This window comes from Helobdella robusta (assembly GCF_000326865.2).
Source record: "Helobdella robusta unplaced genomic scaffold HELROscaffold_72, whole genome shotgun sequence".
Classification (NCBI taxonomy): domain Eukaryota; kingdom Metazoa; phylum Annelida; class Clitellata; order Rhynchobdellida; family Glossiphoniidae; genus Helobdella; species Helobdella robusta.
Window position 1 is genome coordinate 319,294 of NW_008705409.1, and position 23,798 is coordinate 343,091.

At 32.4% G+C, this 23,798-nt stretch overlaps 5 protein-coding genes across 5 annotated transcripts in view; all 5 read right to left on the reverse strand.

The window, feature by feature from the left end:
- The window catches only part of HELRODRAFT_194276 (hypothetical protein), a gene marked incomplete at its 5' end in the record, with an annotated part of 4,956 nt that extends 1,555 nt beyond the window's left edge, over window positions 1–3,401 (reverse strand). Inside the window, 11 exons of the mRNA XM_009031317.1 lie at window positions 25–140; window positions 394–477; window positions 712–857; window positions 1,115–1,142; window positions 1,261–1,326; window positions 1,453–1,503; window positions 1,816–1,941; window positions 2,194–2,301; window positions 2,466–2,627; window positions 2,796–3,124; window positions 3,218–3,401. Of these exons, the coding sequence (XP_009029565.1) occupies window positions 25–140; window positions 394–477; window positions 712–857; window positions 1,115–1,142; window positions 1,261–1,326; window positions 1,453–1,503; window positions 1,816–1,941; window positions 2,194–2,301; window positions 2,466–2,627; window positions 2,796–3,124; window positions 3,218–3,401 (1,400 nt within the window). The remainder of the gene's footprint in view (window positions 1–24; window positions 141–393; window positions 478–711; window positions 858–1,114; window positions 1,143–1,260; window positions 1,327–1,452; window positions 1,504–1,815; window positions 1,942–2,193; window positions 2,302–2,465; window positions 2,628–2,795; window positions 3,125–3,217) is intronic.
- A 647-nt stretch (window positions 3,402–4,048) lies between these two features.
- HELRODRAFT_181524 (hypothetical protein) lies at window positions 4,049–5,756 on the reverse strand (the record flags this gene model as incomplete). The annotated part of the gene is made up of 3 exons (XM_009031318.1): window positions 4,049–4,746; window positions 4,991–5,188; window positions 5,690–5,756. The coding sequence occupies 3 exons, from the start codon at window positions 5,754–5,756 to the stop codon at window positions 4,049–4,051; spliced, it is 963 nt and encodes a 320-aa protein (XP_009029566.1).
- A 57-nt stretch (window positions 5,757–5,813) lies between these two features.
- On the reverse strand, window positions 5,814–10,676 carry HELRODRAFT_194277 (hypothetical protein). Its single transcript, XM_009031319.1, has 13 exons — window positions 10,623–10,676; window positions 9,638–10,467; window positions 9,384–9,537; window positions 9,088–9,215; window positions 8,803–8,936; window positions 8,580–8,700; window positions 8,205–8,281; window positions 7,798–7,909; window positions 7,576–7,703; window positions 7,169–7,263; window positions 6,904–6,989; window positions 6,395–6,575; window positions 5,814–6,246 (listed from the first exon to the last, which is right to left on the reverse strand). The coding sequence occupies exons 2-13, from the start codon at window positions 10,433–10,435 to the stop codon at window positions 6,077–6,079; spliced, it is 2,184 nt and encodes a 727-aa protein (XP_009029567.1). The 5' UTR covers window positions 10,436–10,467; window positions 10,623–10,676; the 3' UTR covers window positions 5,814–6,076.
- Window positions 10,677–12,397: 1,721 nt separating this feature from the next.
- On the reverse strand, window positions 12,398–16,916 carry HELRODRAFT_103807 (hypothetical protein). The gene is made up of 12 exons (XM_009031320.1): window positions 16,596–16,916; window positions 16,280–16,347; window positions 16,014–16,099; window positions 15,694–15,788; window positions 15,470–15,561; window positions 15,112–15,210; window positions 14,721–14,789; window positions 14,343–14,435; window positions 14,083–14,176; window positions 13,920–14,017; window positions 13,514–13,640; window positions 12,398–13,252 (listed from the first exon to the last, which is right to left on the reverse strand). The coding sequence occupies exons 1-12, from the start codon at window positions 16,755–16,757 to the stop codon at window positions 13,157–13,159; spliced, it is 1,179 nt and encodes a 392-aa protein (XP_009029568.1). The 5' UTR covers window positions 16,758–16,916; the 3' UTR covers window positions 12,398–13,156.
- A 4,089-nt stretch (window positions 16,917–21,005) lies between these two features.
- Window positions 21,006–23,132, reverse strand: HELRODRAFT_115955 (hypothetical protein). Its single transcript, XM_009031321.1, has 3 exons — window positions 23,033–23,132; window positions 21,733–21,885; window positions 21,006–21,544 (listed from the first exon to the last, which is right to left on the reverse strand). The coding sequence occupies exons 1-3, from the start codon at window positions 23,126–23,128 to the stop codon at window positions 21,386–21,388; spliced, it is 408 nt and encodes a 135-aa protein (XP_009029569.1). The 5' UTR covers window positions 23,129–23,132; the 3' UTR covers window positions 21,006–21,385.
- Window positions 23,133–23,798: the final 666 nt, after the last annotated feature.

The window sequence follows — 23,798 nt, forward strand, 5'->3', positions numbered from 1 at the left end:
AATTCCCTAATTTTCCTATATAACCTTTGTGACAAATTAGGCAGCTCTGATTGAAGTACAGAGATGCCATGTTGGATTTTCAACAATGCCTTCAATGAGTCGGGGTTCGACATCAAGGAAGTTAGCTGAGGATTCTGTATCTGGTGACGATGAGAACGACGATGAAAAAATCACACCCACACACTACACACACACACATACACACGCACGCACGCACTCACACGCACGCACGCACTCACACGCAAACACACACAAACGCACTCACACGCACACAAACACGCATTAGTAAACAAAAAAACAAATTTTGACTCTATACACTTTCAATCCATCACCTAAGCAGTCAACCAAGCAAGCACCAAGCAAGCAAGCAAACGAGCCAGGCAATCAACTGACTTGTTGGAGGTAATAAGGCATCAGTGTAGATAGTTGCTGTTGTAGGTGTGGGTTGTTAGCAAACAGTGGATTGTTTACAATCATCTGCAGTGACCCAAAGAATATATGAATACAAAAATAATATAACGAAATAAGTCAATAAATACTAATATTTAATGAATAAATTACCAAAAATTAAAAATAAAATTTAGATTTTTAAACTTTTTGCTACAACAACCATCTGAAATTATTTTCAACCAAACATAACCAGCCTGACATAAATCCAACAAAACTCAGCTAATCACAATTAGCCAAAAATCACGCCCGACCAATCAAAACCTGTTGCGTCCACTGAGGATTAGCAACCATTCCGTCGACCATCGTTTTGTAATAGGGAGAGTCGAACATTTGTTGAAGTAGCGTCGGGTGCTGGGCGGTCATCCGCAGCATCGTCTGCGGTGTAGGGATGGACTGCGGATTGAAGACTACAGATGGGGTAGATTATTATTAAAAAATTAAACAATTATATGAATAAATTAATTAATTAATTATTCACCATTAATATGTTAATTAATGTCTAGCTTTTTTTTGAATTTGTCAGTAAGTCAAATGCTGTTAATTCATTCAATCACCTCTATCCATTTATCAATCCATCCAATCATTCATTCAATCTTTCATTCATTCAACCGCTTAATCCATCCATCCATCCATCCATCCACCATCATCGCCATGAATCACTAACTTGGTACTGCATTGACGAATGGGGAATTCTAGGAAAATTAAAATAATATTAATCATCATCGTCATCAGTACCAACAACATCATCATCATCACAATCATCATCATCATCATCACTAAAATCATCATCACTAAAATCATCATCACTACCTCTGGCACTTCCATTTTAGCCAGCATTTCTTGCAGAGCCACTGGGTCCCTGGCTATTTCCAACGACTGTTAAACAAATTATTAATTATTTAAAAATATTTATCATTATTCAGATATATTATTATTATTATTATTATTATTATTCAAATACATTATTACTGTTATTATTGTTATTGTTGAAATAAAAATGACCTGCTTCATGGCATCAGGGTTGTTCAGCGCATCAAAAATATCCGGGTGCCTCTGGAGAATTTTATTATTCATCATAAGTTGTAGTAGTCGTAGTAGTAGTGGTAGTTGTAGTAGTAGTTGTTGTTGTAGTAGTTGTAGTAGTAGTGGTAGTAGTAGTAGTGAAGCAGATAAAGAAGTAGTATTGATGTCACAAAATTATATATAAATAATAATAATTCAGTCCTATCGATCAAACTCATTCAGTAAGTCAATCAATAGATTACTCATTCATCCACTAACTCGTTCATTCATTATTTCATTCACTCACTCACTTCTCACTCTCTCACTCACTCCTTTATTCATCCCCCCCCATCCCTGGCTAACATTCAACATCTCTCTAGTCTGTGGGACTTGCATCATCATTTTCTTCATGACTTCGGGGTTCTGCATTAGCTGCTGGACCAGAGGGTTCCCCATCATCTCCCTCACCATCTCAGGGTTGGCCATCATCTGGGTGTTTATATTCAAACCATTCTTTCATTCGCTCATCCATACATTCTCTCATTTCTTGATTCATTCTTTTCATTAAATTATTCAATCATTCATTAAATCAATCATCAAGAAACTATACTATTGTTACCGACACTCTTAAAATTAATTTTTGATATAAGTTTACCTTTTACTTTTAACATATTATTTATTATTTAAGAATTAATTTAAATAATAGTTTAATAGCAGTGAAAATCAATAGCAGATGATGACCTGTTGTTGCATTTGTTGCTGTAGCTGAACGAAATTGACGTTATTTAGTCCTAATTTAGTGTATTGTGATGGGAGGAACCAAGGAGATGTTACTGAACTGAGGTCCGACTGAAATTAGTAAAAAAATAGAGATAAGTAAATTTTTAAATAAACTATTTCAGTTCCTTCAAATATACACAATGTATAAGCAATTTAAAGAAAAAAATTATCATAAATAAAAAATTTTTAGCTGATGTGTAATTTAAAAAATGAAAATATTTTTCAAACTAAACCTGGTCTCCTAAATTGTACTTGACGGCCAGATGCAATGATGTGCCCTCAATGATATTTAAGCTCTTCAAGTCATCGTTATCATTTTTCAGCATCTTTCCATCTAGTGTTAGACAGACTTGATCAACCAATATGTTGAACTTCACAGCTACCAGCGACCTCAGCTGGTAGATAAAAATTGAATTTTAAATATAAATTTTATAATTAAAATAATAAAATTAATCACTAAACAGCACAGGTGGTAGAAATAACAGACTGATTAATGATTAAATTAAATAATTACAAAAAGAAGTTAATAAAATTTTATTAAATAAAAAAATGTTAAGAAATACTTGTTCTATGTTAGCGGTTGCTTCCACTGTTACCATCTTCTCCATGTATTGAGATTTGACCCTAACTTTTATATATTCTGGTTCCTCAAATTTTCTCTTCTTCCTCACTGTTTCCCCTTCTTCCTCCTCCTCCTCATTCTCTCCTTTATTCTTTTTTGCTGCTTCGCTTGAGTTTACTTTTAAACTTTCCTGTTCTCCCTGTTCTCCTGGTTGATTTTCAGATTGCTGGCTTAGCTGACTGTCGCTCTCATCTGTAATTGGCTCTATTGCTGATTGTGATTGGTCCACTACATGTTCGTCCCCAGTCTGGTCTGTTGTTGGGGCATCATCTTGACAAAAATATTGATAAAAAAAATTTTGCAATTTTGTGACAAATCAATAATGAAATATCATAAATTAAACTTTTTTTAGAATAGGGATACCTGTGGTGGTGCCACCGGCATCAAGCAGTTCTTGTTCAGCTGAGATTTGATCCACAGATAATTTCGAAACTTGAAAATTTTCATCCGAATTATTTTCGATAGCACTTTCGTTAGTGATGTCCATCGACTGATCACTAACGTCAGCTACTTTTGAAGCATTTTCAACATTTTCAAAGTCCGCCATTACGTTTGTTTTGATTTTAAAATTTATGGTTGGACTATTAGCAAAAGTAAACTTTTGTATCTAGCTCGTCCCTTTTTTTTAGGTCCTATTAGTCGTGAAAGAATCACTCAATTTTTAGAATAAAATGCCGTATACATAAAAAAATAAATGTGTTTAAAAAGTAAAACAGTTTTACACACACATATATGTATAATATCACATATATGCCATTGCGTTTTAAAAAAAGCACATTGCTCTTGCGCCCTTGGTTCATCTTATTAAACATTATTGCAAGAACAAGTGCGATCTCATGTCATACCGTAGGTTTATATACTATTTTTATGTGTCATATATTCAATAAATTCAATCAACAATTGATCACAAATTGAATTAATTTATAGAGAAATCAATTGTTATTTCACTCGTTGAAAATAACAAACAAGAAAGAAAGGAGTTGAATGATCAGATGGAAATGAGCATAAGACGAGGAATCGACAACTTCATGTTCAATCTCCTCCTCCTCCTTCTTCTTCTTCCCTACATTCAACACTTTCTTCGTCGTCGCCGTTTTGTCTGGAGGATTAATAACTCAACCAAAATATTGATACATCAAGATATTATCGATTCCAATTTAGAAAAATGAACTTAAATTCTACTCAAAATTTTAATTAAAAAAACTCTTTACCCTGCAGCATCAGAAGCATTCGACGTCCTTCAGCTTTGAAGGTGATATCATTAACATGATTGTGAACCAGACAGCTGCAGTTATATCGGCCCATCAGCCTGAAAATGAAAAAATTATAGTGTTTTTCGTAAAAAAGTTGTCTGTTGTTTTCATCTATGGCGGTGTCGTTGGCTCTGTAGCAGTCCAATTTGTAAGTATCGGCAGGTGGGAAGCCATTTGATGTACAATAAATTCTCCGACCGACTGTCGCTGCTTGCGGTGAAATCGTCACATTATTTACTGGCTCTGTTTGCAGGAGAGAATTTGATTTCGGCTGTGCTAATTTTGATTCATTCAAGAGAAAAAATTTCAAACCATAAACCACAATTTTCTTCCAGACAACGTGCAAAAATTCATGATCAAATTGATTCTTTTTGAACGTCCACTGGCAGGTAACGTTATTCTCCAACCTGCGGTCAGCCAATCCATAATAATAAGCCTCCAACACAGGAATATCTGTAAAAGTATCTTCCAAATAAGTTTCGTTGTATCTCCCATATATTAGCAGGCCGACATTAGAAAGCGTCAGCGAGTTTTCGAACCAGAGCTCTCCGACTGTGGCCTCCACTGCACATCGAATTGTGAGGCTCCTCTCGTGTAAGATGTTGTCTGGTGGAGTCACCGTTATTCCCAATGGCTTGCCTGTTGTTAAATTTGCAAAGAAGACGCTATGAAAATTCGCATGCAAATCACCAGGCACATGCACGATTCTTCAAATCCAATCAACGTAAAATATAACAAAAATCAAACACCAATTTGATCTAATAATCCAATCAAGAAAGAAATTTAACAGAAATTTAACATCTATTTAAATAAAAAAATCTTAATCTCAGACACTACCAAAAACAAGAGTAGAAAAAACTCAGTGAACTAACATAGAACATACTTATAACGATAAGATTTTTCAGGAATAACTTCCTATCATGGACACATTTGTACGTTCCGGCGTGGCTTGCGTTAGCTTCGAAGCCCTCGACATACGATGGCTGCCCTTCTTGGGGGGTCCAGTCGTTGCTGGGACAACCCGGATCCCAAAATTTTACATTTTCGTACAAATTTACGGCTAAATAGTCAGTCCCTACAACTGGTAAAATTGAGCAAAAACTGTGAAATACTATTTTAAAATAAAATCAACTGCTCGTATCATCAATAATGTTACTTTTAAATAGTTTAATCATCATTTTAATTGTAGAAAATATATTCATGAAACCTCTCTTAAGCAGTGCCACAGTCACCACAAACGCAAATAATGTTAAACGACAAAAAATCAAGAACATTTAAATTTTACTTTAACATAAACAAATTTTTAAAAATAAAAAACAAAAATTCATTTGTTACGTCATCGTAAGAGCAACCAAAGATGTTGAATACGTTATTTGATGTTTAACGATTCCTACTCGATTAAATATTCGGTCAAACTATTGCTAAGCAGCAGATGAAATCACAAAACCCGTCTGTTTCGGTTAAAAAAAACACTGGGAAGATATAGAAATCAGAGATACATGACAATGGAGAATAGCAGTCACACCTAAAAACACTTCAATCACGCATTTACATGTTCCATAAAGTCACTGTTTTACTAAACCCAACCATAATCCCGACGTAATCAGCAACGATATCTCATCATCGCGATTTTTCACGTTTTCAAACATTTTTTATCGAAAATTATATGATTAAATTTTTTACGAATGAATTTTTACGAACACAAACAGGTCGTCTTTATTTTCTTTTATAATTACAGCGCATCAATAGATGAGAAAGAAATTAAAGACAAAAAATCAATATAAAAACCCCCAACGTACGAGTGTTTATGACTCATTTTTGCTCTGAAAATTAAACGATAAAATCATTATTTATTACTGAATACATCAAACGAATACAAGATTGTTAATGAATAAGACATTCGGGAACGGATTAATAAATCTAATCAATGCATTATGTGACAGTGAGAGAAAAGAAAAATGCCAAAAAATCACATGAGTGTAGCAGACCATTTGAGCCTGTACACCCCTGAAACAGTTCTACTCGGCAGCGATCCTAACTCGGTGATGAGTGTAGGCACGAGTCTGGCCGGGGACAGGTCGTATTTTAAACCGACCGCCTCGAATTCTTTGTTCGTGCCTGTTGATTCTACGCTCAGCCCTGCATTCATCCATCATTGACATAGTTCAGTTTAAAAATTCACTTAGGAAATGACAATAAAGTGAATTTCTCAATTTTACATGGCAATGAAGACAAAATTATTTTATGAAACACGAGAAAGTTGTTTGAAATGAAAAAAAAACCAAACCCATTTCATTTTGGACGATTGAATCGATCTGCGCACGATCGCAAAATTTAAAAGTCTCGCAGAGTGCCACGACTGACACGTCGCTGAGCAGGGCGCTAATTATGACGGCCGATATTCCAGTGGGGCACATGATCGACCCGTTGGAGAATACTGCCTCCGGCCCCACTAAAACTTTTGTGATCTGTCGTTTGGTGGTGTTGGGTTTTTTTTGATGGTGCTGCTGATGATAAAAAAAAGAAAAAGTTATAAGTTATAATGAAAATGAAAATGAAGTTAGAAACCGTAACAAAATTAACAACAACAACAGCAGACAGAATGTTGAGAGGATGAGGTAACATAAAGTGCGAGATTACAAGCGAACAATAAGAGTATAAATGGGAGGCCTCGTCACAACAACAACATAACTTATCGTAACGTAACGGTAAAAACTGAGAAAAATTCTAATTATAGAAAAATAAAGTAGTAAAACTGAAATGATAAAATGAGCAGTAATAATAACAATACATCACCTTATAAATGTAAGTTGAAACGACAGACGTGTTTAAGAATGTGCAATCCATTCCTCTAGTTATCAAACCCTCCGCCATCAACCTGCCTACAATTAGTACCAATAATAATAATAACAATGATGATGATGATGACAATCAATAAATAGATTACACCAATGAATATAATAAAAATAACGTAAATGAAATGAATGAAAGTCCCGATAAACGAATAAATGGATGAATAAATGAAGGTGTGATGGATGGATGGCTGGGCATGCATTCAAACCATATGACTCGGACTCGTCAGTGTCAGCTACGAACACTTTAAAGCTCTTCCCCATGTTGAACGCCTCAGTCAGTGCTTTGATCACCAGCGGCGAACTGTAGAGTAATGATAAGAACGAGGGCACTTGCATCATTCAGACAGTTTCATGAAAAAATGATTCAGATGTGCTCGAAATTTCACCACACAAATAAAATTAACACAACTTAAATTTGAATGTCATCACAGGTAATGTGAAATGGCAATGAAGATTCCAGCAAAAAAAAAACTTGCTTACTATTCTTAAAAAGTCACTTTTAAAACTACCAAGTTTGCGTTACATCAGTAGAAAATGTAAAGTAGCAAGAAGAGTATGAGAGCAGTCTGCCACAACTCCTACCGACAACAACCAGCCAAGCAATGAAACCGACCATCCATAGACGAGAAAGACGTCCCCATCCATGACAGTCAACTTGAACTCATTAATGATCCTCTTCGTCGCAAGGATGATGTTCGCATTCACAAAGTCGGTCAGTCGATCATTCAGGTAGGTTCTCAACTGGAAATGAATGAATGAATGTATGAACGAACGAATAATATCAACAAATAATAATAAAACCATTTATATAGCGTCCATCAATAATAATTCTAACCACGTCATCAGAGGCGCCAGGAAACAAGCCCTCTAGCTTGTTGATGTGGTGCTTAAAATATTTTGTTATGTTAACCATTCCCATAGTCAATGGCTTACAACTCTTCAGGTACCTTATTAGTAATTAATTATTAGGTTGTCGTGAGTGAATAAATTATGTAAACGAGCTATGCTAAATGGGTTATGATAAATCAAGCTATGTAGGCGACGAATTAAGAAACTTGTTATGAGAGCATGTTAATGATTACAATACTAAAAAGATATGCGCCGGTATATTAATTCATGAAATCAATACTCGAACACGGAAGTTTCTATTTATAGCAACCAATCATAGTTACAAGATTACTCATTAATATTTATAACAGACACATCTTTAGCACAATGATTTAAATCAGCCAATCGGCTAACTCTATGGATTTTGCTAGTTTTTCCATGAAATCTCTTGAAAACTCTTTATTTATTGGCGTCGAGTAGTCGTGTAACATCTGGAGGGACGGTTTTTTTTGTAAAAATATCCCAAATTATGAACTCTCACGATGAAGACAACGTTACAAATGAATATCAGTCACGAAAATGAATGAATGACACACGCACGTGGGTGAAAAGGCTTGAATGAACATCAGAAACTATAATGGAGGAGGAGATAGAGAGAGATAGAGAAAAGAGAGAGATAGAGATAGAGGAGAGAGGGAAAGAAAGGGGAAGTGAACAGAACAGGAAAAAAAATAGTAACCCACAAATATATACAAACACAAACACGCACACACAAACACACACGCGTACATGTTTCAGGGCCTTAACAAGGGAAAGTTCCCTGGCGTTTGACCCAATTATTTCTTCTTCAGAATACTGCTGACCTAATTTCAAGATGGATGGGTGGAAGCCATCTTGAGAGGTGGAAAAACTAGAGGAATGAATATAAATTATGAGTTAATGTTTATTATAATGATAATAATTTTAATGAATTTATTTGTACCACTAATAACCAACAGGATGTTGTACAAACTTAATAGAAGATATGCTGCATGGTTTGGAATCACCGTCAACCATATTTGTAGTTGTGGCAGTAGTGGTAGTAGTACAAGTAGTAGTAGAAGTAGTAGTAGTTGTTGGCAGCAGGTGATGAAACATCTTCATTACCTTCAATCAATCATTCAATCAATCAATCATTCAATCAATCAATCAATCATTCAATCAATCAATCAATCAAACAATCATTCAAACAATTCATCAAACAATGGATCATTATTTGCATCCATACCATTGTGAACAACAACCCCTCGAGACCGACCTGCTGCTTACACTCTTTTTTGTTTGAGGATTTCTTGGAGGTTGCAGATTTCTTCGGCTGCTTCGTTGTCTTCATTTGCGGCACGAGTGTTGTTGATGTTTGGACTTTATTGGAGCTGGCAGGCTGATCTGGTTCAGTCAGTAGAATGATTTTTTCAAAAATTTGGTTTTAATCATCCAGTCATTCAACCCTAACTAACAATTGTTCATTCATTCATTCATTTATTCATTCAGTTAAACATGAAACCTGCAAAAACACACACTTACATACATACATACAAAAACATAAACACACACCCATAACTTTAGCTTGCACTGGTTTAGCTGGAGCACTGGCTGTGGTGTTTTTCACTTGTGAATTTTCAACCTGCTTAGCCGATGGAGTTCCTCCTTGCTTAGCTGCTACAGCTCCGCCCTGCTTAGCTGCTAGTTTAGCAGCTCTTTGGGCCTCCTAATGTTAATAATAATTAACAGTTAATAATAATTAGTTAAATTAAATAAAATTTTTTGCAATATATTTTAATTGTAGTTATGGTAATGATGAAATGAACCTGTACTGCTCTTCTCTCTGCCCTTAATTGAGATTTACTTTTAGTTAGAGAATCATCGGTCACCTCTTGTAGTTCGTGTTGCTGTTGTTGTTGTTGATTGATCAGATCATTTTCAGTCGGCTGTGATTTCTTCTTTATGTTAAATTCCTCCATCTTATCAGCAACATTATTGAGATCATTGATCATTTTGGAATTATTATCAATTTTATCTTTAATCTTTTCAGTAACTTTTTGATCTTTTGTAGTAGGAGTATGTTGCTGCTTTTGTTGTTGTTGTTTGGGAACTTTTGATTTGTTTTCAGACTGTTGCTGTTGTTGTTGCTGCTTCGAGTTTGTTAATTGCATTGCTGTCTGATTTGATGAATCTGAAATTTTTTCTTGCATATGAACATCTCCATTCTCATTCTCCTTCCCAACAAAAGCATTAGTCAAGGTACTGGTATTTTCACTAATTTCACTAATCACATTAGTAATAGCAGTTGTAGTAGGGAGGCCATTAATGTTGTTAGTAGCAGCAGTAGTAGAAATTTGACTATCATTTTTAGAATCAGCGACATCGTTATTTACAATCTTTTCATCCCCAGATTTAAGCATTTTAGTTACTGATGTAACAGTCAATGATTGATCATCATGATTCATTGTACTAGCTTCTAATTGTTCCTGACTGACACAGTATACTGATGGAAATATGTGAGCAGATGTTTTAATTGCATCTTTGTTTGGAGAGGTAGTGACATCAGTACTGGCAGAATTTTGCCTATTTTTATTAGCTTTATTTCTATTTCTTTTCGACGGCATGTTTATTTTTAGTTAATTTATTATTTATTTAGCTGTGGAGATAATTTTGATTTTTGAAACACTATGTATATGAGTTCATAATTTTGAAAAATGTGTAGAAAAAATATAGAGAAAACAAAGATAAAAATTTCATTTGTACTTTAAATATGAAAGATTATAAAATGAAAACGTAGAAACATTCACTAACTAATTTTGATTAGGAACAACCACTTTGACTCTCGAATTGTCGAAATGATGAAACTGTTGAGCGAAAAAAAACTAATTTACAAAGAACAGATAAATGTAAGATGAAACCATGGGTATATATAAAATATAATTTATATCTATGGATGAATATTAAATTGAAAATTTTATTTTTTAACTAAATATTAATTTATAAAAGCTTAACAATTATGAATAAAACAAATACGCCTAATTAAACATGTACAAACCATAGATGTACAAACCGTTTAGATGTACTTTTTGTATATAGCAGACGATCTTGACTTCATTGGACATTGGTAAAAGATTTCTAATCATAATCGTTATTATTTCGTGTATTAAAATTTTTTGAAATAATGGCTGCCGATCAAACAGTTGAAGAAAATTTGAACGATGATGACAACGATGAATCATTCTTCCAAGACATCGATCTTCTTCAGAATCACGGAATCAATGTATCGGACATTAAAAAACTGAAACAGGCGGGCATTTGCACCGTCAAGGGGGTCCAAATGACCACCAGAAAAAAATTGTGTGCCATCAAAGGGTTATCAGAAGCCAAGGTTGATAAAATTAAAGAGGGCGTGGCAAAATTATCAAAAGAAGGTTTCCTAACCGCCTTAGAGTTCTCTGAAAAAAGGAAGCAGTGTTTCAAAATAACAACAGGTAGTGCAGAGTTCGATAAATTGTTAGGTGGTGGCATTGAAAGTATGGCTATCACCGAAGCATTTGGAGAATTCAGAACTGGCAAAACGCAAATAGCTCATACACTCTGTGTTACTGCACAGTTACCTGGGGCCAGGAATTATTCTGGTGGTAAAGTTATCTTCATTGACACAGAAAACACATTCAGACCTGACAGACTGAGGACAATAGCTGATAGATTCAATCTCGATCAGGATGCTGTGTTAGATAACGTTTTGTATGCCAGAGCTTACACCAGTGAACACCAATATGAAATATTAGATTTTGTTGCTGCTAAGTTTCATGAAGAGTTAGGAATTTTTAAATTGTTAATTATTGATTCCATCATGGCTCTCTTCAGAGTTGATTTCAGTGGGAGAGGTGAGTTGGCAGACAGACAACAAAAACTGGCTCAACTTTTATCAAGGTCGGTTATTTATTCACTCAATTCTCTGTTCATATAACTGAATTATTAAAATTTCTGTTTAATAATCAACCTTCTTACCAATAAATTTTAATTTTCTCAGACTCCAAAAAATATCAGAAGAATACAACATAGCAGTGTTTGTAACAAATCAAATGACAGCTGATCCAGGAGCGACCATGACCTTTCAAGCTGACCCCAAAAAACCAGTTGGAGGTCACGTTTTGGCCCATGCCTCGACTACAAGATTGAGTTTGAGAAAAGGAAGAGGTGAAGTTAGAATTGTGAAAATTTATGACAGTCCAGACATGCCTGAAAGTGAAGCTTCTTTTGCAATATCAGCTGGAGGTATCACAGATGCTAAAGAATAAAATCATTTTACATATTGTTATTTTAAGTTTACATAATCATTATTCTAAAGACTTACTTTTAATCTTTTACGGTTACAAAAAATCTTATATAGATTTGTCTCGTCATTATTTATTGGAATTTGCACATGTTTGTTTGGATTTAATTTTTTTAAATGGATGCTTCAAATCCATTTTATCTTGTTTGCAGTGTCGAAAATTTTGTTTAAATTTTCGTTTTATCTTATACTTTTAATTACGCCTTTTTGTAAATTTCATTATATATTCAACAAATTGTATGCAATCTAACATTCAATTAAGTTTTTTCAGATAAAAGGTTTATTACAGTTGAAAAAATGTTTGTATGTAAAGTAAAATAAATAAAATGATGAATAGATATGACTAAAATAAATAAATGAAATAAAATTCAATAAAATTACTATTCAATCATTAACAATAAGCTAAAATAAAAATCTTAGTTAACTCAGATAGAAGCACAATTAAAGGGTTAGGAATGATTATATATATAACAATGTTTATTTAACAACAACAATGATGATAATAAATAGCATAAATAATTGATAAATAACGTAAAATGTTAATGCTAATGACGAAAGTCGTAACAAAATGATGAAGTGAAAAAAGAATTAAGGTGTTGAAATCAGACATGTGTAATCATGTGTTGTAGATTTATGACTACCAATTTGAAAACCTTTTTCTAATTGACTAATATAGAAAGAAAAACAAAGGATAGATAATCAGTTATTTACAAAGTTTTAAATCAAATTCATTCAAATTAATTCACCTAACTACCATTAACAACGATTATAACATTTAAAATACACTACACATATAAGAATACAGACTAGATTGAATTGACTAAAACCCCTGAAATAAAATTAAAAGATGGAAACTTAACGTCAAAGCTTTATACAGGTCAATTTTTGATAAGATATAACTAGCATTAGCAAGCTTCTTATATTTATATCATCGTCTTTATTGTTATTACGTAGTCGTTATGTCATAATTTATTCATCATAATTTTTTTTATAGGTGATAATATGATTAATGTCTTGCAGTTGTTATGTCGGTGTAGATTCTGTAGAAGACGTAAGGGAAGTACTCAGCAGTGGACGAGGAGACACCCGGTATGTCCATCAGCTGTTTGTGAATTAAAAATTTTATTGATAATTATTATTCTTATTATTAATATATTTATTTATTTATTCATTTATAATTATTGTAAATATATTTTGATGTATGCATTATCATGTCAGTTTTAATCTCAGCTAGCTAAATATTATGCGAAATATAACTTGATTTTCAGCAATGATTATTACAATTTATATATATAAATAATGTATTATTAATAATTATCATTAATAAATATTATAACATTATTACTAAAATAGTAATAATAACATCCATATTAGAAGTTCCACTATTATCAAGGTGCATGTACATCTGATTCAGCACATCTCTCAACTTTTTATGGTTTTTTTTGGGGGCTGCCAACAACATAGGCTGAAAGTTAACAGGCAATCCGTACCTTTGATTAGGATTTTGGAAATTACAGAAAGGATTAAAAGTGAATATGAATAATAAAAAATATTACTACAAAATAAACTAATTGCTAAAATGTAATAATGAAATAATATCCCCCAGATTTTATTGGGAAGCAACGATTATATATATTGATATATCCAAAGAGAGACTTGTGACCTGGACGTATTTATTGCAATCCAATAACTTTCATTGGATCACTACTTTTTCATTGCAAATTTCACATAAAAATATAAATAATATAATAATAAAAAATAATAATAACCTCAGTACAGATTCAACATAAACTCTCAGTGCCTTAACGTGTATGTAAGCAGTGTATGATTCGCTGAAGTTCACCCTCAGCCATCTGACCAATGGACCCTTTCAAGTTTTTTTAAAATGAATTTAAATTTTATATATTAGTAAAGTAAGTAAAATAAACGTACAAATTGTTTCTTTTTGTCAGAAGCCAGTTTAGATATTTCAGTTTTGCCTGCAGCCATTTCTTCTTCATTGTAAACAAAATCTCTTACTATAAATCTGTGCGTATGTACGTGTGTGTGTGTGTGTGTGTATGTATGTATGTATAAGTATGTGTGTATATACACAAGTGTGCACGAACGTATGTGTATGAATTTATGTGTATATGTGTGAATGAATGAATGAATGAATGATCGAAAGAAAGAAAAATAATTAAATTAATAACTTTTTCTCCCTAGCGTGTAACTTAAATTCATCTAGGACTTTCCTGAAAACCGTGACAGCATAGAGGATGTTATCATTGTCTTGTATGATCTCTCTTGTGAAAAAAAATAAGTTAGAAGTTTTAGAGGAGTCCAAGATGATGATGAACATAGACGAAAAAAACGGACAAACAAACAGAGCGAGAGAAAGAGAGAGAGAGAGAGAGAGAGGGAGAAAGAAGTCAGTAGCAAAACAGAACCATGATGAATATGACGTAAAATAAAAGTAGATGGACAAAATATTGTATTTATCTATTATATCATTCACTCACTCACACAATCATTCATTTACTTATTCTTTCATTCAATCACATTATATAATGATGACACTGTTTTAATACTTGGCTGATCTGGGTATGATCATATCGCAAATAGTTTCATAATTTTCAAGGAAATCTTTTTGCAACGACCTGAAAAATTTTTAGGAAAAAAATATAACGTAGACATTAATATTAATCTTTCCTTCTCTCTCTCTCTCTCTCTTTTCTCTCTCTTCTCTCTCTCTTTCTTTCTCTCTCTTCCCTCTCTTTTTCTCTCTCTATATATATCATCCCAATGATATAAAATGTCACAAAATAAAACCAACATCATCATTACATTAGGTTATTTGCATTAAATCTTAGGAAAAATTATATAAAAATAACAGACAGACATATTTTTATGAAATCATATTGGTAGCACCAGCACGCCAACAAATATCTGGAAAAAATATTTTGCTTGGTGAAACCACACCTTGGCACCACAATGAGAATAGTAATTAGGTAGTCGGACCCCAAGACAAAATCCTCCTTCTTAACTAAATCTGAGAGATTTCGAGTTAGCAGAGAACCACTGTATTGAAAAAAAGTTGAAAAAACAATTTTTAAATAAATAATAATTAAATTATTTTCATTTTTAACAAGAATACTACACCTACTTACAGTTTAAAATAATAATATCAGTAAGAATAAAAACATTGGAAAAGATATTATTATGAATATTGTATATTACATAAACAACAATACCATCACTAATGATACAAACCAGATGTTGTGTAGTAAACAAATAATAATAATATGAATATGAATAATAAACAAATAATAATTTTAACGTGGATTTCTTTTCCAAAATTTGTAAATTGCCTTTCAGGTTGTTGTAAGCTGCTGATCTGGCTTTCAGGTCTGATTCAATCTGGGTCATTTGCTGAATAAATAAATGAATGAATGAACGAATAAATAGAAGAATGAAAAATGATTAGATATCATATCAAATCAAATAGATAGATGAAAGGTGGTTGAAAGATGAATGAATGAATTAAATTTTTTCAGTAAAAACCTTTGCAATAAAATCAGAAATATTTTTTATCGGCTGATTCGTTGAATATTTTGCCAAATCCCATTGGAATTTTGTCAAATACGATGCCATAGAATCTTTAAAAAATCAAATCATTGATATCAATTTAGTAAATTCAATTAGATTATTCATTTTACATAAATTTATCAATTAGCTAAAATAACAACCAATAACAAACATTTTATTTTTACATCAGCAAATCAGAAACATCCAATTATAACAACCAACCAATCAAAAACATTCAACCACAAAAATCAACCAATCAGAAACCAGATGAACAAATTGGCCTCACTCATACTCACATCCATTGACCAGTAGGGATTCATGTAATTTGTCGGTCTCACCTTCCATAACATCACCCATGTAGTGAGCTATCTTTCTCACAATTCTAATAAAAAAATAAAAATTATCTCAAAATATTTAAATGATTCATAATTATTAACAAAATTTTAAATTATGTAAAAAAAAAGCTATATGTCTGGTACATCAAGCAGTGAAGTAAGTTATATATTATCTTTATTATAGTTATCATTATGATATTATAATAAATATTATGAACAGAACATACATTTCAACATAACCATCCAACTTAGCAAGATCATCTGACAGGCCCACCAGAACATCTAATGTCCCCACCTAAATGTGTGAAAGTTAGTGAATTTGTGTAGTTGATTTTAGATTTATTGATAAAAGTTTAATTAATTTCGCATATTTCACCTTTAAGAGTAAGAATTTCATTTTAAAAATCTTCATCCTAGTTAGTTAGTGCTAGAGCTAGTAGAGTTACTTCATCAATCAATTTTTTTTCTAAAATTTTCAATAATTCACTCTTCATTCATTCAATTCAATAATTCTAAATAAAAATTCATTTATTTAAAAGAAACCTTAAGATCAGGGATGTGAAATTTAAAGTTAATGGAGAGATTATTTTGCTTCGAGGTGACGTTGTTCATGTTCTCCCAGGTCTGTGCGCACGTCTTCTCCCCAGGCGCACTGATCAGCCAGAACTCTGTGATATCCTTTAACTTCGAGTCCAACATCTCCATGATTGAAGATTTAATTTTTAAAATCTAAACTTCGACAGTTTAAAAGATGAATTAAAAGTAAATCAATAAAATAATGGCTAATATTGAAATTAAAAATGGTTTCTGTGAGCTTTTTTTAGTGGTTTTAGATCGGGATAGTAAAATGATAATCAAATTTCGCGTCGAAGTTTATTTTTAGTTTGCTGCATAGACGAAGTAATGAGCAAAATTTAAACCTTGACTGTCTTTCATGTTTGCTCAAAAAATTTGTATACTTAAATCCACACACACCACACAGACACACACACACACACACACACATACACACACACACACATACACACATAAACCCTCATATACCTGAACATATAAATATATATGCTTCATTTTTTATTTTTTACATAATATTTATAAATGTTGGAAACAAACAGTTTAGAATTTCATTGCTCATAGACAACACACGTTGAAATAAAATATTTCCATGTTAGTAAACCTTCATATACAATATCACACACAATCATCATCCCTACCTAATCGTCTTCATAACCATCAATCCTTGTTTACTCAACAATCATCGTCTGTATACACATATATAAACATACCTTATATAAAAGAGTTATATATATATATATATATTCATTTATTTATCTATTTATATACTTATATACGTATTTATATTTGTATACATGAATACTTGTATATTCTTGAATAAATTAACGTGAAACTTCAGACATGAATGACGTAACGGTGAAATTAAATAAGATGACACTATTAACAACTGCTTAACAAGCGCTATATAAATGATATATATTTGTATATATATATATATACACATATATATATATATATATATATAGCATCGTAAATATACATATCTTTATCTTTAATCCATTTACTTATTTTTTGGTATGGTTTTAAAGATAATGATGATGACAACGATGATGATTAAGTTTTTAATGGAAATAATAAAGACGTTGATGATGATGATAGCGATGATGATGATCACAATGATGATGATGATGATGTTATTTGGAGAACAAAAAATTCCTTTCCACGTATAAAAGCAATGGCCAGCGGCTCACAGTTCCATTCAAATGGTGAAATTTAGGAAAATACTTTGATATAATTGCCAAAATTAAGAACATATAATTACATTTTTTCAGTAATTACATTAATTACATTACGTACAATTCCTACATTCTTTACAATTGTAAGAGATAAAAAGCTTATTAATCAGAAAGAAATGTTGACAAATACTATTTTGAAATGTTTGTTTGTGATGTATTTGTTGCTGTTAATGTCGACAACAACGTCAACTCAACACCACCACCACCAACAACAACAAGATCAATTGTTGTTGGAGTACAATCGCAATCAAAATTTGTTAAAAAACATCAACAACATCAACAAAGGCATCAACAACTTCAGAAACAACAATATCTTCACCGAAAACAATAATAACAAGGCCAGTGACAGCAAAAAGAAAATTTTTGGCAGAAAATCAAAAAGTTATAGCCCATTAAACGACAATAAAGAATTACAAAGACTCTTATCGCCACCAGCGGCAGCACTATCACCGTCGTTATCACCTTCAACATCACCAACATCAACATCGTCGACCCCAATTTTATCATTGCCATGGTCGGCATCATTTTTACTAAGACCTCCACCTTCATCCCCACCACCAGCACATCCCTACTGCCCGCCGTGCAGCTCCGTCACCTGCCGACGAAATTTACAATGTCCCGGATCACTAATTTCTGGCATTTGCGGCTGCTGTCAGGTTTGCGCTAAACAGCTCGGAGAGATGTGCGGAGGCGTATTTAATTATTTTGGCGATTGCGAATCCGGACTATCATGCAATAATAATAATAATAATGATAATAATAATAATAATCATGATAATCATGATAATAATAACTTCAACAACAATAATAATTATTATAAGAATTATGAGAATAAGAATAACGGGAATAGTGATGAGAACTCGAACGCCGGAGTATGCGTAGAATCGAACTCGTTCGTTGAAAAACATCAACAACAACAACAACAACAACATCTAAAACAACAACCGCAACAAAAAAGCGCAAAACATCAACAAGAGTTTGAACAACAAGATCAACAACAACAAAAAGCCAGACATCATCGTCGTCAGCCCAGTGAAAAAAATTTATTTGAACGGCATAAAAAAAGACTAAATTATCGTCAACAACAACATCGACGACAACAACAACATCAACCACAACATCAACAACAACATCAACAACAACATCAACAACAACAACATCAACCACAACATCAACAACAACCAAATCCAAGCAAACGTATTGGCGAAAAAAGAAAGCGAAAAACGTCAACTGCTTCTACTACTACTACTACTATAACTACAACAACGACAATAACTACCACTACTACTACCACTACCACCACTACTACTACAGCTTCTCCGTTTTGCAGTTATAGTTATTGTCGTAACCACAAAACTTCGACATGCATTTATGATAAAAGGTCGGATTGTCTGTGTGTTTATTTATAAGAACAACTTTCTTATTGTGGCTTTGTTTATAATTAATATGATTATAATAATAGTAATAATATTAATTATTATTGTTGCAATCACGACAGCTTACATCTTCATTGCAGTTCATTTGATGGTTTTTTTTCATTAGTTCATTCATTCGTTCATTTATTTGTTCATTCATTCCTTCGTTCATTCAACCGCTATCATTCATTCTATCATTCCTTCATTCATTTGTCTTTCCATCTACTCATTCATTTACCTAATCGACCATCCATCCTTCAATCAATCATATCTTATCTGCGTCAATTTAACCTGTGAATTCATCTTCTGTTGTATAAACAATTTCCACTTAAACGCAATTCATTCATTCGTTCGTCTATCTATTCATTCATTCACTCGTTCGTTCATTCATTCATTCATCCATTCATTAATTCATACATTGACATTCATCCATTCGCTCATTCGTTCGCTCGTTCGTTCACGGATAATACAAATATAGATACACAGAAAAGCCTTAAAATGTAAAAGAATGAAATAGAATATTTAAAAGTGCATTCCATTTTTATTTCTTTCCACAAATAATAAATAACTGGAGTATACATAGCGATAGAGAGAGAGAGAGAGAGAGAGAGAGAGAGAGAGAGAGAGAGAGAGAGAGAGAAAGAGAGAGAGAGAACGACAGAGAACAAGATGCGTAGAGAAAGATATTGGAAGAATGCAAGAAAAAAGAAAAATTAAGAGAAAGAGAGAGATAGAGAGAAGGAGAGAGAAGGAAGGAGGAAGAGAGACCACTTTCATAAACTTCGTTTTATTGCCATTTAAATATAAAACCTGTCACGGAGTCAATTGACTTTAAACCATTCCATCTTATTAATCAGTCTATATATTATACATGTATATACAGTAGGAGAGGAAGAGAGAGAAATAGAGAGAGAGAAGAGAATCACACAAGCCTATAAGAATAGAAATTCTCGACATCAAATATCATTTAGATAGAATAACTTCAACAACAAAATGGAAACTATTGAATCAAAATACGACCTACAGACACACAGATATATATAGATAAACACCACGTAATCTTCGTTTTCCATTGATACTTATTAAATGAATATTTAATTATAACACTCACAAGCTATGGTAGAGTCCCCGCTTTGAAAGTGAAAGAAAGAAAAAAGAAAATGAAAGAAAAACGAACTTCATGCCAAGCCTGTAGCCTCATGACGACTGACTACAAACTGCACAAAAAGTGCGGCGGATGTTCTTACGACGACGTCATATGCGTCAAAAAATTCGGCAGATGCGCTGCTAAACTGAGCAGAGAACTCTGCATGTATGCCTGGAGTTTTCTCTGTTCTAAGGTAAAATTTACTTTCTTTTTAAGGAAAATTATATTCATCGAAATAATAAATATGCATAATATTTATTTAAATTATCGTCGTTACATTTACGATTCTTATTAAGCAAATTAATAATTTCTGTTCCACATATTATATAATTACGCACCCATTTACTAAAATCTTATCAATATCAGTAAAAATGAAATCTTCCTCCATCTCATTAGTTGATTAAATAGCTTTCATTACATAATTTACTTCATGTATTGTTTTACTTAATAGCATGTTAACCATAGCACACTGGCAACGATTCAACTCATGCATTAATATGTTTTTTCAGATTAAAAATTGCAAGACAACTTTTAAAAATTACACTAACTTAATAAATTTATTTGCCACTTATTAACCTAACAGAACCAGACAAGCGACCAACTACCGGAGCATTACAAGTTCAAATGCCACGTCCCGAGATTATTTTAAATATTTATCAATTATAATAAGTTATCATTGGAAATTATATCGGTATTATTTATCTAAAAGCTAAAAAATGACAACTTTTCCTACGCGGATATAACTTCGGATCTCAATGCCTTACGTACAACCGACTGCTTAAACTTTCACAACTCGTTGCTGTCTCGAATTTTTTAGAATATAATAAAGTGAAACAAAAACGTGTTTTTTTTAAATTTTTTAACTCAACAGCACCACCCTGATCAATTACAACGGCCAACTTCATTACATCAGTCAAGATAATATTAAGGTTCTAGCAAACTATAGAATTTTTCACTAATTTATTCATGCTCTTCAGAGCGAAGTCGAGCGTTGGGGTTTGTAATTTTGATGGCCAGTTGTTGGGCTCTCTCGACAATTTCTTTTCGTTTCTTGCTCGAGACACTGTGGGCAATTTCAGCTGAGAAAACACGGTTTTGCATCAGTAAAACTTCCAACTCCTATATAAAACGAAAAATTTATCAATTTTATATTTTTACTTTCTCTAGTCTGAATCGTAAGTAAGATAAATATCCAAATAAAATATCAATCACAGTCAAATTTATTCTTTATCAAAGAATCACAATTAAAAAAAGCATACAAATTCCCTTCTATGATTTTCTGAATATAGTATAAAGATCCCACCCACCTTTATGTTGTGGATCAGAACTTTTTTGAATCCATCAGGACAAACGTGTTTGGTCTTCTTGTTGCTACCATAACCAATGTTTGGCATCAAATACTGGCCCTTGAAACGGCGCCTGACCCTATTGTCAATACCCTTTGGTTTTCTCCAGTTTGGCTGTTGGAAAGAAAATAAAATATTTAAAAGTATTAATAATTGACAATGGAATATACGTACGATGACGCCGCCCCTCTCTTTGTGAGCAATTAATTTATTATATTGATTTATGGTTGTAGTAACGGCTTATCCCACACACTCTGCGAATAATGGTAATAGTAATATAATATTAATTTTTCAGCACAATGGCATATAACGATAAATATTTTTCATTGCATCAGCCAGCCAGAGTCTAGAGCCAAATCATCGCTTTTGTATAAACACTCTATCTGGACATTGTGATGGCGTAGTGATTATGGTGATTTTCCAATTGCTGTGAAAAAACAGTATGTTTAGTTTGCGGTGATGTAGATTGGATATAATGTGTGGACTGCTTACAACAATATTGCTCAGTTGCCAGATATACCGGCTTTATCAACACAATACGGTAAACCACAACCAAAATTTTGTTGATCCCGTCAAGGGAGCGCACACAAATATGTTGAATGTTACTAGCAGAACTGTAAAAAGTTCAAAATTCTATGCTTGATAGTCACTTGGACAAATTTTAATGTAGTGAAATTCATGTCTAAAGGGCCCCGAAATGCACTTATGAACTTGTTTCAACATTTAGCTCAGTGGGGCATACATTGCCTCAATACTTTGACAAACTTTGTTGTTTTGTTGAAATAAATGTAAAAATTAAATTCAGCTTGGTCGAAAGGTGTTCACATCCATTTTTATGAATTTAATGTTTTAACATAGGGGTCCCATTCTTTTAAGGAGTGCCAAATTAAACTTTAATTTTCATTAAAAATATATACAATTTTTTTATTTTTTGAAATGTTACATAATATACAAATAAATTAAAGTGTTCTGTTTTTATCATTTTTAATTCACCATATCTTGTTTTCTTGCACTGGTTACTTAGAAAATAGAATAATTTTTAAAATCTGCATATTAATGTAAATGTCTCAGTTAAAAATTTCCCAAATTAAATATTTATACATTAACCAAAGTCTAAACCTAAATCTTTCAGTTCACAATTATCTTTTTATTTTAACCATTTTATGTTTTGACTGAAACAAAAAGTCAAGGGTTAGTTTTTGTCATCTGTTTATTTTTTAGCTTTTTAAAAGAAAACGTGTAAGAATTGAAAATAACAAACCTTTAACTTGACATAGCGGTCCGACTGATGTCTGATAAACTTCTTGACCCTCTTCTTCACTAACCTCCTCTTCGTTAAAGGTCTAATAGCCGTCATTTTACTAAATTAGTTAAGAGAATATATCGTTAATAGAGAATATATCGTTGATATAAAATGCGGTCAAAAATGGCTTTTTATTGTATAAATAATAACATTTTAAAAAATTAAAAAAATAAATGTGTCGTATAATCAAATATAAACCACTTTAGAACATTTAAAAAAATAATTAGCCTCAAATAAATGCGATAACAAGGGATTTAGAAAGGAGACATTGACGTAGAGCGACTTACAATTTGTTGACCGGAAAAAGAAGGCCAAAGACTACAAAACCTGAATCGTTACAAAAAAAATTAACTTTTTTTAAAATATGGCGTAGACACCCAGACTAGCATGTAAATGTATTTTCTTCATAACATTATTTTTTGACTATTTTTTTTTAAATATTGAAAAATAATTTTTATTTAACAATAATCGGTTTATTCGAAACATGATTTTTCTTTCATTTTTTTAATTGTAGTAGCAGGAGTACCTGCGTAGTAGTGGCACGAAACCTTGAGTACTGAGGTTGAAAAATTTGTGAATGACGCCTTGCGCTTGAGAGAACTGCATAGTTGATGTTGACAGTAATACGAGTTTTTAATTGCCTCATCTTTTTTGCTCCGGATGATCATTATTTAAAAAGGATGACGAATGTTACTAAAACATTTATCACATTATACGATCTTCA

Bases quoted from the DNA above. Each gene is read 5' to 3' on its own strand.
- HELRODRAFT_194277 (XM_009031319.1), bottom strand. From the start codon at position 10,435: ATGCCGTCGAAAAGAAATAGAAATAAAGCTAATAAAAATAGGCAAAAT. The intron at 9,216-9,383 runs GTGTGTGTTTAT...TGACTGAACCAG, and splicing joins AGTGCAAGCTAAAGTTATGG to ATCAGCCTGCCAGCTCCAAT. The intron at 6,247-6,394 runs GTTTGGTTTTTT...GGATGAATGCAG, and splicing joins AATCGTCCAAAATGAAATGG to GGCTGAGCGTAGAATCAACA.
- HELRODRAFT_103807 (XM_009031320.1), bottom strand. From the start codon at position 16,757: ATGGAGATGTTGGACTCGAAGTTAAAGGATATCACAGAGTTCTGGCTG. The intron at 16,348-16,595 runs GTTTCTTTTAAA...TCACACATTTAG, and splicing joins TTCACATCCCTGATCTTAAG to GTGGGGACATTAGATGTTCT. The intron at 15,211-15,469 runs GTTAAAATTATT...TTTTCAATACAG, and splicing joins ATTTTGGAAAAGAAATCCAC to TGGTTCTCTGCTAACTCGAA.
- HELRODRAFT_115955 (XM_009031321.1), bottom strand. From the start codon at position 23,128: ATGACGGCTATTAGACCTTTAACGAAGAGGAGGTTAGTGAAGAAGAGG. The intron at 21,886-23,032 runs GTTTGTTATTTT...TCTTTCCAACAG, and splicing joins ACCGCTATGTCAAGTTAAAG to CCAAACTGGAGAAAACCAAA. The intron at 21,545-21,732 runs GTGGGTGGGATC...CGTTTTATATAG, and splicing joins TTCTGATCCACAACATAAAG to GAGTTGGAAGTTTTACTGAT.